Source organism: Argiope bruennichi, chromosome X2, assembly GCF_947563725.1.
Source record: "Argiope bruennichi chromosome X2, qqArgBrue1.1, whole genome shotgun sequence".
Lineage (NCBI taxonomy): Eukaryota > Metazoa > Arthropoda > Arachnida > Araneae > Araneidae > Argiope > Argiope bruennichi.
In genome coordinates this window covers 127,562,202-127,578,848 of record NC_079163.1, presented here as the reverse complement: position 1 = coordinate 127,578,848, position 16,647 = coordinate 127,562,202, and the positions used below count along the sequence as shown (strand labels likewise).

The 16,647-nt window shown below is 30.5% G+C and overlaps 1 protein-coding gene across 2 annotated transcripts in view; it reads right to left on the bottom strand.

Annotated features, from left to right (window-relative positions):
• LOC129960837 (tetratricopeptide repeat protein 21B-like) overlaps positions 1-16,647 on the bottom strand; it is a 98,844-nt gene that overhangs the window by 15,778 nt on the left and 66,419 nt on the right. For both annotated transcript variants that reach the window (XM_056074506.1, XM_056074507.1), the window contains exons 28-35: positions 15,191-15,341; positions 14,935-15,093; positions 14,206-14,266; positions 12,979-13,113; positions 9,674-9,787; positions 9,485-9,538; positions 8,195-8,251; positions 7,899-8,019 (exon numbers count right to left, since the gene is read on the bottom strand). In XM_056074506.1, the coding sequence (XP_055930481.1) occupies positions 7,899-8,019; positions 8,195-8,251; positions 9,485-9,538; positions 9,674-9,787; positions 12,979-13,113; positions 14,206-14,266; positions 14,935-15,093; positions 15,191-15,341 (852 nt within the window). The remainder of the gene's footprint in view (positions 1-7,898; positions 8,020-8,194; positions 8,252-9,484; positions 9,539-9,673; positions 9,788-12,978; positions 13,114-14,205; positions 14,267-14,934; positions 15,094-15,190; positions 15,342-16,647) is intronic.

Here is a 16,647-nt window from a genome sequence, read left to right as displayed (position 1 = left end):
TATATAAAGGAGGAAATTTTATTTTCATGTCGAAGCGATTGTTAATCAGACAGGAAATTCATTAAAGGAAAATAGGAAATCAGATAGGAAGTACTTTTTTATAATGAAGATATGACACTTTGGTTTCAAACAGATTTCAAGAATATTTTAATTAGATAAATAGAATAAGTAAATTTATAATTTAAAATTACAGAAATAAAAGTTAATTCACAGAATAAAATTCAATGCTAATTTTGGTTAAAATAACTTCATACGAGTGATACTTATGGTAATAAAATGATTCATAATCAATTTTTTTTTTCTCCTTTATCTCGCTAGAATTACAATTTTATTTTTTATTTTCTCGTGTATGAAATATAAAGTGACTAAAAAAAAAAAAGGCAAACTATTATATTTGCCTATCCGATCATGTGAATGAAAATACGATAGCTCTAAAAAGGCTAGATGGATGAAATCTTTCATCACCATCTTTATCATCAAGCTTAAAGATCGGTATCGAAATTTGGATCAAATCTAAAAAATTGTTGATTATCTATATATCTGTCGATTCCTAAGTGTGGCAAACGAAAGTTTTTTTTAATTTTTAATTATATTAATTTCTCGTTTTAAAGCAACACTGGGGCTATTTTGGAACGGACCTCATAATTTTGAACCGCGTTCGTCAGATGACGAGGACCACACCCTGAGCTGACAACCCCTCTCCAAAATTCCACACCACACCAACGGGAAAACGCTTGACCCCCCACAGATTTAACGTGCACCAAACCGGCTTACACGACGGTTCTTTGGTGGAATCGGGTCTCAAACCTGAAATCCTCCGGTTCCGAAGCCGAGAGCTTACCATTAGGCCACCAAGGCCCGTGTGTGAAACGAGATTGCATAAAGATACAAGCTCGATGCATAAAATTTGGTTTGTAGTATTGGCACTAAAACTGTAACCATGTGTTGAATTTCCGATTAAATGAATTAATGTTCAAAAGACGTGTTTTATTACAGTAAAATAACTGAAATATCAATTTTCGATTCCATTCGATTCCTATTACAGAGCCCATAGAAAGAAGCATGAAAATGCAATTAGCAGGATTGTATCAAATATGATCTGCGAATAGATCACCGGACTTTTTAAAATATACTTTTGTGTTAAGGCTATATAACTTTCGTTCTTTTTAAATTTTAAATTTTATTTTAATTATCTTCATGCAATAAGGTTATGTGATGAGAACAAGTGATTTATTGTCTAGTTCGAATGAGAATGGCATTGAAGTTGCTATTGCTAATCATACATAACGGAATTAACATGGAAGAACAAAAAGGTTGTTTTTTTCAAATATAAAAAGAGAGATTTAAGAAGAATATATGGCTGAATCAGCCTCAAGTAATCCAGTGACATTGGTGTTTTTTCTTCTAATAAGAATTTTTTTTCTTAATGTTCTACACCTTTTATATCAACTTATTAAATATATTTACTTTTGATAAGAAAAGAAATTCAAATATAAAGTCCCTTTTATATAAAGTCATCAGATTTAATTTTAAAATAATCGTTAAAAATTGATATATCACAAAGAGTAAATCGATAAAAGCACTTAGAAATAATATAAAGTCCTTCAACAAGTAGTTACCAAAGGCGTTACCAAATAGCAGTGGGAATTTCTCAGGTTGTTTTTTTTTTAATTTATAGATATGCACACAATTTTTGGGTTTCCAATGTTTTAGTATCCTTGCTTTGCAGTCCTATAAAAATTTTACTATGTTCTAATCGGTTTTTTATTACAGTCAAGCTTAAAAATTTTTAAATATAAACTTCTAAAAATTTAAAAATTTATTTTACTCATTTGTATTTTAAAGTTATGTTTTTTGAATAAAGCAAAAAAAAATTGAGAAATATGTTATAGCTTCCGAGATGCCGCTAGTTTCATGACCAGAATCGATTAAGCGAAAAAAAAAAAAACTGGTAGTCGTAATGGGAAATTTTCGAGATACTAATTAATTAAATATATTAATTAGCCTAGTTAATCAATTTATCCATCTAAACAAATCTGCCCTCTTGAGCCATTTCCATCGACACTACTTTTGTTGAGATGCGATAATAAATAGCGAAGTTACAGAGGTGTCCTATTATTTTTGTTTACGACTATAGATACAATTCCCCTGCAGTTTGCTATCAAGCTAGCAGCAACTGCTCATGGGCAGAAGCAATTTAGTTCTCTGTTTAACTTAAAATTCTTTTTTGACGCAGATGTTTTGTTGCTTAAGTTTGGTTTTATATCTTCACCGTTAATGTTGATGGAAATGCCTTTTTTAACAATTTTAAATAGTCTTTCTTCCTCTGATTTGATAGTATAGTAATCATATTTTATATTTTGACAAATTAATTATGATACGCTAATTATTTTCGACTTTTTTTTTAGGGAGAGGGGGGATGGATGTAGAGTAGAAGTTTTCAGTACCTGTAAATTTACGGTTTATTGCTTGCAGTAATGAAGCAGCAATTTGAAGCAATTCTCACCATTTTTTCCCGGGGGGGGGGGGGGCTTTTACTTCATTAAGATTTTCGATTGGCATTTGTTATTCTTTTTTTAGCAGTGGTGATGAAATCTGAATCGTCAGTAATTTTTTATTTGTTTTTTAATTGGAGAAAGAAAAAGATTATTCAGCCCCCCTGTTAAGTGAGCTGAACTTGCCACTGCCATGGATATATCGTGTTCCAGGGTTTGAAATATCTTTTAGAAGTAAACATTATTTGGAATAAATCTCCATAAATCTTTCTACTTTGACTTCGACACTTCGTTGTCGCACGAAAATTTTTGTAGTAGTTTGTTTGTCAGGAGTTGCCAATGTGTCGAAATGTTTTTACTTTCTTCAACATTCATACTGAGCGTCCATAGCCACTTCATCAACTCCTTAAAATCGGTACTGTTGATGACGGTAGCTAGCATGAGAACTATACTGTGCCAGTTGAGCTGTTAATAAAGACGATTTTTTTCCCAGCTATTCTTTAAACGAATTTCAAAAAAGCTCCCGCACTGAAGCGCAAACTGTGTTTGAGGGGATATTATTTCCCCACTCTCATTTAATGACAGCGATACCAGATCAACCGAAGTTAATTGTATAGAAACAAAAAAACTCCTTAAGCCTAGATGCTTGCCGAAAAAGCCTAACTATGTGCAACTAGCATTTGCACAAAGAGCAGAATACACCATCCGCATTCTACAATATTTGGAAACATTTATTCAAAAGAGTCTTTACCAACTTAAATGAATCGGAAAATTACAGTAAGAATTCTGGGAGAGAATTCTGTTGATCAGATCCGTCATAGTATTTTTCAAAGCAAGATATTCGGTAATGGAGAACATCAGTTACCAGCTGGAGAAAGGAAAAGTAAGTTTGCTCTTACTCTGACTTCTTATTACCATTTTCGTGCAGAGTCAATTAAGCAAGATCTTCCCCTCCCCAAATTCCACCCCTCAAATATTCAAAAATAAAATCACCTAGTTAAATATGGGCTATAGCAAACTTTAGTCGGAAAAAAAATGAGCATAAACACGCAATAACAACTAAAAATAAAGACACTTATAAACGAAATTGATTCACTTGAGATTGAAAACATTCCTAAATCAATGCATGTTATGCTACACATAACCAAAGATTATAAATTACACTTTTAGAAAATAGACAATTCAAAAGAATTACTTTTGATTTAGCTATCTGCTACGTTAAAATCCGTTCAACAAATGGCACCACACATAAAGTAATAATTGATCAACTTAGGCGCAGGAACACTGACTTTCACATCATTTAACCAGCTATGCAAGAATTGTTAATGTAATGATCAAAGATCTCTCAACTGAAACCCTTAAATCAGATATAAAAACTGAATTAGAAGCTTTAAGATTTCGGATTATTAAAGTAGCAAAACTTAGGCTATAAAGAAAACAAGCACCTCAACGAGTTTATCTTATAGAAATCATAAGAAATCAGGCAGAACAAATCTACAAATTAGAGTCATTAATATATCTGAGAATAACAATAAAAAAAATTAGAAAAAGACTACACTTTATGCAAGTTCGGAAATGTTATTACATCACGAAGCATCCAGTACATGCCAAAGCGAAGCTTACTGAAATGTGAAACGAGCATCGATTTAAAGAGAAGTCAAAATGCATAAATTGAGACAAAAATTGGACATATAACGTCTTGGAAAGGACGCAAGCGCTTCCCTAAACTGAATTTAAACAATCATACCTACAACCAATTTTCAATTGAACTAGCTTTGATCCAAATATTCGAGCAATAATCAGCAAAATACTATTATGGATTTAAATTCAAATGCTGAACCACAGATGGCACCACAACACGTTCGGTCAGCTAAATCATGAAATACAGGTAGCTGCTGTTTAATGTGATCACTTAGGGATTTATGAATTTTGATAACATTAACCACTTGATAACAATGACGGAATTGGATAAAATCTCCAACGTTTTTAACAAATTAAAAAAGGAAAAGGTAAAAAGTTCTTGCGTCATCTCAAGGCTATCTGTAATTTATATCAAAAACAAAAATTAAAAAACTCATTAATTAATGCTTATTAAAAATTAATCTTTAACAGTTTTTTTATATATTGTTCGGTCCCATTTTATTCATTCGAAATTTTTTAATCATGCTACACACCAAGTATAAAAATATCAGGTGCTTCACTTATTTCTATGTTAACACATTCGATTCCGTCGGGATCGTCAACCTTTATTGAGCTTGCTCTTCTTCATAAAAAGCTCGCGAATTTTTTTAATTTTACAAAGCTGAGGTTGTGAAATTTTCAATTGCACTGCAGCTTTGTATTGACCTATTTTAGATAAACTTTCACAATGTTAAGATCTGCAACTTTGTCTTTAACACTCAAATCACCCTCACCCTCCTCTTCCATTTTGCTTTCATAATTCAATGGCAAACAATTATGGTTTACGGCTATTCACCAGATTTCAAGCCAGACCAGACAGCCTAGTTGTCCTTTCAATACAGTCCAGACTGCTCTGGTTCATATAAAAGAATGTGAACTCCATCCTAAGGGAAAATCCCTCCCAGATGTTTCTTTACAAATGGAGCAAAAAACTCATTTAACAGCACTCGCTAATGTTAGTCTAAAATAATAAATCAGTCAATTCTCTATTTCAAAATTGATAACATTAAGCGGTATAGTGATCGCACTAAACGAATATTTTTGGATACATTTGAATACGTCGGTTCGGGATTTTAATAACATAACACGAATGATAGCATTAACCAAGATCACAATAAGAGACGGCCACTGTAACAACTCCAATGCAGTAACCAGGATGAATGGAATAACAGACCTATTCCAGAACATGAGAGAATTTTTTAAAAAATATCCAAACAATTCTTTGATGTATTCGAAGTATTATTAAATCTCACAGTTGGTATCCAGAAGAAAAATAATGGTAATAAGGGGATTCAGGCATTTAGCGCCCCTATGCATTGCACATTGTGAAGACCCCTCTTTTTTATTACATTTGGGCTTAGAATTATGTTTCTAGAATGTAGATGGTATCAAATCGTCTGCAATCGAGCTACAAGGTTTCATAAAAAAGCATAGCCCTGATATCCTCTCTCTATAAAAAAAAATAATAATAATAAATAAAATCTGAGACCACTCTAGACGTTTATTTCTCAAACTATAGTTGTTTTTACAGCGCAAGAAACATTAAATATGCCAATTTAATGATAATTTAAAGCATTCGCAAATTTATAGAACACCATGTACATCTCAATCAATTTTGAAATTTTCTGATTTCAACTGTAAAAGTGTTACTTGTCATAAAGATTTTAGAAGACTTGTACACTACTGGTCAAAAGTATTGCAAGTTTGAGAAATTTCAACCTTTTTCAAGAATAAGCCCTTAAAAAATAATTTTTTTTTTTTTCATTTAAAGTGATATTTTTTTATGTCAATATGTTAAATTAATCTAAAGGCAAGATATAATAAAGTTACTGAACAAAAAAATGATTTAATTTTAAAAAGAATAAAATAGAAGCAAAATGTACATGTTCTTAGTATCGGAATCCATTTTGATTCCCCGCAATAAATTGAAGTAAAAAAATAATTTCAAGTTCTTTTGATTGGAAAAGATAATAAAAGAGCTCAAGTTAACTGAAAATTATTTAATATTTGGTCGGGCCGCCTCTGGCTTCGATCACAGCAGCTACTCTGTTAGGTATGAAATCCACAAGGTTTTGCAGCACTTCTTTCGGTATTTCATGGTGCCAAATTTTAATTATTGTTTCCTGAAGTTCTCGTTTTGTTCTGGGATCACTCTCAGTTATTTTCTTTCCCATTATACTTCATAAATTATCAATGGGGTTTAAATCTGCCGAGTTTCCTGTCCATGCGAGAACATTAATGCCATTTTTTGCAAATGCAGCCTTAACCTGAAATAACGAATGTTTCGATTTAGAGGTCAGAACTGAACTGAAATGAAATTTAAAATTAATTGTAAAGTTTGTCTTAGCTTTTTCGGTGTATGGCAAGGTGCTAGATCTTGCTGAAATATTCATTTTTGCTTTGGGAAAATGCTACGAAGCAATTGATCCTTCAGCACACCAACATTCTTGTCACCATTCATAGTTCCCTGTACAAAATGAAACCATCCGGTAGACTGATATAACATGCACCCCTACTCCATTACGCTTTCTGGGTGTTTTGATGAACGAATCTGGCATTCTGGCCTCATGCTCTCCTTTGCATTACGGCAAACATGGCCAGGCTTGTCAAACATTAAAGAAAAGCGGCTTTCATCGCTGAATATAACTTGTCTGATCACCAAATACACCGATTTTTGTGCACCGTGGCCCACTCCAATCGTTTTTTCCGCATTGCTTTCATCAGTACTGGTTTTTCTTTTTACTTGTGCCTTGTAACCAGCTTCAAAGAGCTTCCTGCGAACTGCTCTGGGACTGACAATGACATGAAGTAGACTCATTCCATTCTCTTGCAATTGCAGCATAACTTGCAAATCTATTTTTACGGTATATTCGTATCAATGTCGCATCAGCATGCTTAGAAGATAACTTAGGACGATCACTTCTAGACCATTTATCCACGGTTCCTTCGGTTTTGAATCCCTTTATGAGACGTGAAACAATCAATTCATTGCTGACGCACTGATGAGCAATCCTAACATTTGAAACGACTTTTTGATGCATTAAAATAAGAGCCTAGAGCTTCTCACAAGTTAATTTACACATTTTAAAAAAGAAATGAACAATTTAAATTGAAAAGCAATGTACAGCGGACGCACTTCGACAGCGTAACAAACAAAAGGAAATCCTTCGCAGTCGGAGCAATTTTATAATCAACTACAAGGATGACCCAATCGCTGCAGACGATTGCTTCACAATGGATGATGCAATAGCTTGTAACTTCTCTATCCCATTTATACTAGAATATGCAACTTTAAATTTAAAAAAATTACTTTTGGGGATTTATTCTTGAAAAAACGTGAAATTTCTCAAACTTGCACTACTTTTGACCAGTAGTGTATTTCAATCAGGTCACTAAAGAGTTTTTCATTTTTGTGCCAAAATTTAGACACATATATTCTCACGGGATATTAATGCATTTCGAATAGTTTTAAAAGTTTATTACTTTAAATTTAAAATAATGATTTAAACAAAAATTAAACCTTTTGGTTTGTTTAAAATTGTATATAAAATAAAGAATATCAATAGCATATTAATAAAAACAAAAAAAAATGTTTAATAGACTGATATTTTCAGTTTTCAACAGCATAAACTGTCGGGTAAAGGACCAATTTAATAGATCTCAAAATTCTAGTCTTCTAAAATTTCTATACAACATTTTCTTTTTTAAATTTTATTTACTTACCAATAACAGGATTTAGTTTACTAGTAAGTAGCCAAGCCTTTTCAAAATTTTTCACGGCATCTCTGTAATTTTGCTCCTTTTCAGCGATGTACCCGTATAAATCATAGGCTTTAGTGCATGACTGTAATAAAATATTAATTAGTTTAAACAAATTACCTTGAATTGCCATATTTTTTCAAAAATATGAATACAAAATAAAATGGAAAGCAGAATATACTGTCCATATATATTTTACTTTTCAAATTGCATTAAGCTTATTTCAAAAGTAAATTTTAAATTTTTATATATTAACAGACCTTGTTGTATAGCAACACTTTATCAAGCATTTCAGATGCTGATGGAAACTTTCCAGCCTGAAAAAAAATTTAAATGAAATATATATATTTCTGATAAACTTAGTAATATTTGAAAAGTGGCAAGAAATATTTTAAAACAATTTTTTAAAAAGCATATTACTAATTATTAGTGGATTATCATTGAAGCTGCAGATCCACGATACATGCAGTATTTGTAGTAAAAACTTAGTTTCGCTTTCTTTTTACACCTATAGAATTTTACATACCAAACATTCGATATGACAACCTTTCCTAAGTGGCATTTTACAACCACAATGTAAATAAGAAACTGATTTGTCCTTCCGTAAAATTTTAAAAAATAAAAACTATCATTACTTGTACTGTAAAGGCTACTAAAACAAATACATCCAAATAACAAGTGAATAGTTTAGAGCATATAGGAAAATGATATATAAAAAGTAAAAAGTTGAAGTTTCTATTTTCTAAACTGAACCGCAAAATTCACAAATTATTGAAGGAATATCTCTAATTGCCATTACACTAATTCGTTTTCATTCTTCTCCCTTTTTCTAACTCATTTAAGGACTTTTTTTGTTTTCCTTAGCTTTATTTTCTACATATTTCCCATTACCTAATTTTTTTTCTTTTGTTTCTATTTTTTATGAATAAGTTTTTCAAAGGTAAAAAATTATTCATATAAAGAGTAAGCATGGATCAGGATAAATTTTTAGACTTGACATGAATACTAAGTGTCGACATCGCACGAAATTTTATTTTAATTGAACTAGGATTCAACAAATATCCAACACTTAAAATCTAATTTTTTTAAATGTACCAACTTTTATGCCAGGCAAATTAAGAAATCAAGATTAATTAAAGTTAAAGATATTTTTATATGAGTTTAAATTGTTAAAAAAAAATGCCGTTTTCCATACTACTCTTTACACAGTTGATTCAGCTCTAGGAAAAGTAACTAAAATATTGGTTAAATAATGAAGTTTTATTGTTAAAAAGTCGTGAATTTTAGAGCCCATTCCACAGAATCATAACCGTTCTACTCCTTTTAAAAAGAGACTGCAAACTAAATCTCCATAAATGCCAAATCAATTATGATGTATTTATATAGAAATTTAAAAAGTGGGATGGTGTTTAAGAAATCATTTACATAATTTCAAAAGAATTAATGCTATCCACATTAGGTAGAGTTATAAATTCGAATCGGGATGTTAAATTGAACAAAATCAAATAAAATAAAGTTAATTCTAAGTGATAAACAAAATAAAAAATTACCTTTATGTAAATGTCCGCTAAAAGCAGCCATGCCTTTTCAAGGTACTCTGCGTCCTTTAAAGGAAAAGAAACAGATTGAAATAATATAATAAGAATGATGTTTTATAATTTTCTTCAAGAAAAGAAGATATGCAAATAACTACACACAAATCAATTTATTGTTTCACAGTCATGTAATGACTCACTTACACTAAAGTTCCATGTTGTTTTGGCTATTCTTTTCAGCTGATTACGAGCTCTAGGGGTTTGTTTCAACACTAGATAAGCCATCGCTGAGCCAAGAATTGCGCCGGCATGATCTTTCTAAAATAATGGATGGGAAATTATCCAATAAACATAACATAAAATACAATAAATTTGTATGAGCCCAAAAATTAATTGAAAATGAAGTATCGAAATTACACGTAAAATTCGCAAAAACCTTATCAAAGAACGCACGGGAAAAAGGGAAAGGAAACAATATTAGGAGATATGATAACTTGAATTTTGCAATTATTAGCCTAAACTAATCGTGGAATGTGTAAATAGGTTCTGTTTCAAGATCTTTGTAGTGGAATCTATGCTATGTTGATAAAAAAAAATTAGACAGGGTTCGTAGACTAATTTTATCTAAAAAAAAGCACTTAATAAATACTTTCTAAGCACCTTTAGAGAAAAAAATAAAAAGTAACTTCAACTTAATATTTTTTTATGGAACTATAAGTTCAAATTAAATAAATTAAGTTGGGTATTAATTAAATATGTGCCCAGCTTTATACAAATACACACATAAAATACTACAAGGAATCACTGAATATTTCCTCCCAACATTAAAACCAAGTTATTTAAAAAGTTTGTTTTACAAAGTTCCATTTGGAAAACCTTATTTAGAGACGATCATCGCATATCAAATAATTTAATTACACTGTAGTTAGTAGTATAAGGGAAGGGGGGAGATTATGCTGTTACTTCAGTAATTTTCAATTCCTCGAAAACGGTTAAGAACATAAGTAAATAAGACAAGGAAATAAAAATCATGCTAATATTATTAAATATGTGAATAAAAATTTCTCTTCAGAGATTTTTCCAAACACTTTCAATTCGTTCAATTTTTTCATTAATAACTTTTCCCTACTAATTAATTTTGTTAGTAATGAAAAGTTTCTGACTAGTCGAACAAGTAAGTGCATTTAGCTTTAAATTCAATTTCAGCAGTCTCTTTTTCCAAGAGTAATTACTTTTTCCCTAAAGAAATCAAGAAAGAAAGGATTTCCCCTCTTATCTAAAGAAGTAAAAGAATATGAAAGAAGAGTCAAGTACATGAAAAGGATATATTTTCCCCATTCTATTAGTATGTTCCTAAACTTAGATAAAACCTTTTTCATTAAATCCATTAAACGTTGAAAGATCCAACATAAGCACCTAGATAAACAAATAAATAAGCACTTTTAAGGTCTTTATATAAGGACCATCAAAAATAAGCAATTTTTAAAGATTTTTAATGACGTTATGCATCATATTAGTAACCAAAGCCTATTTATTTAACAATGACAATAAAATATTAATTTTCTTTAGTTTATCTATTAAAATGCAACTAAAATATTGAATAATACAATAAAGTGCAATTTTTATTCCATGTTTTGTAACATTTCTACTTCAAATAAATGATATCTGCAAATTAAGTTATTACATTTAATGTATGTTATTCTTCATTAATGCCTGGAATTTTAGTGTTTACATTACAACTAAAAAATTAGATAAAATTCATCAACTTATTAATATTAGCTCAAGTTTTCACGAGATTAAGGATGTTAAATACAACTTTCGTATAGAATAACCACCATAACAAACACTATACATGGTAAATAATTTCTAATGTAATAGAAAAAAAAATTTCTAATGCAATGTTAAGAGAAAATTCATTAAGTAAATCCATAAAAAGGACATATGTTTAATTGATATGAAAAATGAATGAATGTTTAATATATTTGCTGTTGAACATATTCGTATGAAATACAGGTGGTTATCAAAATAACGGAAACACTTTAGATTTATAAAACAAAAATCGTTTATTAGTATGGTAGAGGACTTGTATAGTATAGGACCTTTGACTTGTAATACAGCTTGAGTTAGCATTGGAATCAATTCATAAAAGTGTTGAATAGTGTTTAGAGGAATATTGTACCATTCTTCCTGGAGATATTATGCAAGTCCTGGGAGAGATGCCAGTGGAGGATATCGATTCCGTATTGAAGGCTCTAAAACAGACCATAACGGTTCAATTATATTGAGGTAGGGTGACTGTGTAGGCCACGGTAGATGTTTAACTTCCTCCTCGTGTTCATCTAACAATGATTGGACAAGCATCGCTGTATGGGTAGGTGCATTGTCATCCTGGAAAATTCCATCTCTTTTAGGAAACAAAGTTTGCGACATAGGATGGACTTGATCAGCTAAAATTTCTCTATAACCTCTCCCCAGTGATCCTTCCTTTCAGGGTTACGATTGGTCCAGCAGAAAACCACGACACTGCTGCCCATATCATGACAGATCCATCCCCATGCATGATAGTTGGAAGAATGTAAACTCGAACATACGCTTGTGCATCTCCAAACGTGCACCCGCCCTGTTGTAGGGTAATGTGTGAAACTCGATTCGTCAGACGATGTTACGTTCTTCCACTCATCAATCGACCAGGTCTTGTGAGTGTGACACCACTGTAAACGACGTTTACCATTAACATCTGCGAGAAGTGGCTTGGGAATTGCTGCTCTGCCATAAATGTTCTGTTTATGAAAATGTCTTCTAACTGTAATCACTGACACTGGAGAAACCAGATAGGGATTGAGCTCCGCGGTCACTTTTTCTGTTCACTTTCCACTTTTTTGGCTGTTTGCTTTTCAGACATTACAATCCGCTTCAATACCCGTTCAATACATCTTTCACTGAGCTTCTCTTTCCGCCCACTATTTTGCTTTGCCGAGCTTGTCTTGCCACGCTGTATGATGCTGTCATGATTTTAGACACCGTACCTCTAGAAAAGCCTAAAAGTTGCGAGGTTTCGATCACACTTGCTCCAGCTACACGGGCTTCTATAGTTTGGCCAGTTTCAAAATCTGAAAGGTCCGACATTTTACGCTTTTGAAAAAAAAAAAAAAAAATCAAGATTTACAGAACTTCTATAAAGCTAGCACTTAGTATCAGAATATATACACTGCTATTTATAAGAAAAAATGGTAGCTATTATTATATTTTAATGCTTACGAAGCGCATTCAAAAATGTCACTTTTATTCACAGGTGTTTCCATTATTTTGATAACCACTTGTATATCCGTATGAGATATATCACTCTGATCCTTTTTTCTTGATTCATTGAAAAAAGAAATGCTGTTTTACGGGTAAGCTCCTTTTTCGAAAAAAAAATCAATAAATTGGACTATCAGCTACAAAATTATACTGCTTATGAAAAAGTATAAGATTAAATTTTACCATACATTTAAAATACTCATACTTACATATCTTTCATCTGTTAGAATTTCAATGAAATCATTTAAAGCCGCTTCTGCCTCTAATTTCGTTCGCTTAGCAAGTCGAATTAAATTGCTGAAAATTCGAGTATTCAAATTCGCACCATATTTGGATTTCAACTCCTAAAAATAAATTCTTGATAATTTTCAAATTCATATTATTTCCTATCTAAAATGTTACAGAGAAATACAATGAAAAAAATTATTCTCATCGTAAATCATAAAAAGCAGTTCATTTTATAACATTACTTGGAAAATAACGTTTATATAAGAAATCAATAAAAAAACTCACTGCTTTTAGTATTCCTTTTCAAACCAATATTTATAAGTAAAGTTTCACAAGAAAAATACTTTTAGTTCTTACATAAAAAATTATTGCGTCCTTCAGAAAAGGAGTTTACAGGATTCTTCAATGAAAGTTCTCCAAATTAGTAGATTTCAATCGGCAAGAAAATTAAATATTAAACAATGACGTAAATTTTCAAATCTCAATCAATTAAAAGTTAACAAAAATGATGCTGAAGAATTATATAAAACTGTTAGCAAAACTACAAACAGCATAATTTAAAAGAAAAAAGAAACATAAAGAATACAGTCTATTAAATAACTTTTCTCTTTCACTAATTTAAAAGCCCTCGCATATTTTATTTCTGCTTCAACGGTAAAATCTCAAATAATCTTTTATGATCTATTATGATTATCTTTCCCAATTTAAATAAATCAATCAAATGAATTTTTTTTAAAAAATGCAGTAAACTCTTGATTACCTGTGGAGCATGCCAACTGAGAATAAGTAAATTATGCTGAAAATCCCCAAAATGAACACAAAAAAGCAAATAATATTAACACTTTTGAAAAATATTTGTTTACAGTAAGGGAACCCACACATACAACTTAATAAACAGTAATTTCTCCATAACGCTTCTCCAAAGTGGAGAAGCGTTAATTTTTCCAAAGCAAATTGCCGCTTTTTATCAATAAAAGCGGTAATTTGCTTTTGATTTTTGGTGGTGCAACGATTCTTTTTTAACTTCTAAATGAAAATTTTAAAGTTTTAAGATGTCGACCACGAATAACCGAGTCAATAAAATCAATGCATAAGGATAATTTTAAGTATATTATAGAAAGCATAAATATCAAATTAATTTTTATAAAAAATTTCACCTTAATTTACTTCATTGAAAGCAATTTTAAAAAAAATCGAGATTTATTTACCAAAAGTAACTTTTCTGCAGTACGTATATTTCCTTCTTGTGAATTCGCTTTCTCTTTCATTCTATGTTCAAATAAAAAAAAAAAATGTACACATTGAGGATGAAGAATGAATAGCAAAATTAAGTAATTTTTAAATAAGACTATATCAAAACTACGACAAACATAGAATGTTTCAGATATATATGCATACATCTCTTATTTAAAATCTTTCGACTCATTTATGAAAAATCTAATTCAAGTAAAATGTAACTCAGTAATATTAATTACCAGACTTTTTAAAAGTTGTTGGGGATCTAAAACATATATTTCTAAATGCAACAGTGAAAGATTGTACAGATATAGAATAACAGTATCGCATAAAGAAATACATTTTATTTAATATAAAACACCGTTTTTTATATCTCGAATTTTCTCAAAAAACTTAGAATTTTATTTAAAATTACAAATATTACCAAGAAATAAAATTATAGGCTCCAATGCAGATATTCTTTGTAACACATGACACTGTTACTCTAGAAACGCATAGATGCATATAGAATCCAAAAATTTAAAAGTTTTTTTTTTTTTTTTTTTTTTTAAGGTTTTGTATTTAACTAATTACTATTATGTCAAAAAAATACAATTGTTGCTTTCTTCTTTTTTAAAAAATTTCTATTCCAATGTAAAAAAAAACTTAAAGATTACATCAATTTTTTAAAATGTCTATGCCTATGCAGAAATGTATCTTACATTAAATCGCCATCCATGTCAACATTTTCTCCAGCAAAATTTTCATTTTCAGGATTAATACAAATTTCAATCATGTGACACAAAGATATTTGTCCCCACAAAGGAATGCTGCGTGTTTTATTGAAACATTTTAATGCATCTGAAGTATTCCCTGTATACCTAATTATAAAATACAAAAAAATAGTTATAATATGGATAGATATTAATAAAATAAGAGTTAAAAATTTATTGAAAAAGAATATTTTTCACAACTTACCATTCATAGAGACCTTTACAATAATAATAACCAGGATCGATATTTAAGTTGCTAGAAATCGCTTCTGCTTTCTTTAAACACATTTCAGCGTACTCCAGTTTTCCCAATCTACGGACAACTTCTATATACCTAGCAATTGCTTCATAGAAATCTACAAAGAAAAAAATATAAATGAATCATATATATAGGTCCAGCATTCGTACATTACGTGATAAAAATTCTTACTAAGCATATCTAAAATATTCTTGCTAAGCAAACCTAAAAATGATTTTCCCGAATTAATATCACTTTTAAATGACATTTGAAGAAGCCCATTTAAAAAAAATGTAGCAAAACATCTGTGCATGAATAATTTTTAAAGACCAAATTCTCCTTCTTCCCCCTCCTCACACTGTTACTATTAGAGTAAGATCATTTTTTTTAAAAAAATATTAATTATACATAATAAATATGTCCGCAGTTATTAGCATTTTACAGGATAGGATCTCTGCAAAATGTTTCATTATAAAAGTATCAGTAAATAATTTATATTATTGCGTCATACAAATAGAAATACGTTAAATTAATTACTGCAAATTTATGAACTTCTCTAATATGATGTAAGATTCTCATATATACAGGGTGACCAAAATAATCTGAAATATTCTGGATCCTCTATTTGATAATCTACTAAGCGAAACGTAACAAAATTAGGTACACATGTGCTGTACCTAATTCTGCAAAGCATGGGGCATCAATTTCTAAAAAAAAGTACCTTCAGGGGAACCTTCAAAACCTTCAGGGGAAATTTGGATCTAGTTTGAAATGGAAAATGAATAGATTTGAAAAATTACATTCCGTGTGGTGCGATTATAAAGATAATGGAAAAGTTCGTAAAAAAGACATAAAAGAAAAGAAATCTACCTGGTTAAAATTGCTATAAAGAGCACATAAGAGCATAAAATGACTGAACAACTTCAGTCTGCTGGATCTCTACCAGTGCAACAAGGCTAGGGAAGCAAAGTGAGCAAGCAGCAACATGACGAAGTTGCAACTGCCATTATACAACAGCAGCGTATCCTTAATACATAAATGATATTACTTTTAATGGCTATTTTTTATTCAAAAGTGTGAAAAATACCAGAGGAAATATTAGAAAATTTTGTCCCTATAAAAGCCTTATTGAACAAAACTTGTTTCCTCTAGATGAGATATCTGACAACACAAATTGGTTTCTCTCTCAAAATTAACACGAATGGAAGGGGCTGGTACATGTCCACGATATTTCAAATTTAGAAGAATAAACAATATTTCAAATCAAACAAATGAATGATAATATACTCCAACCTGCAGTAGAAATGCTGTGTAGCATACAGAGCTATTACAACAAAATTATAGTCATACTGAGCAGCATTTGAATTAACATTAATTTTTTTAACATATTATTTGAGGCTTTTATATTTATTGTTTCATTCTGA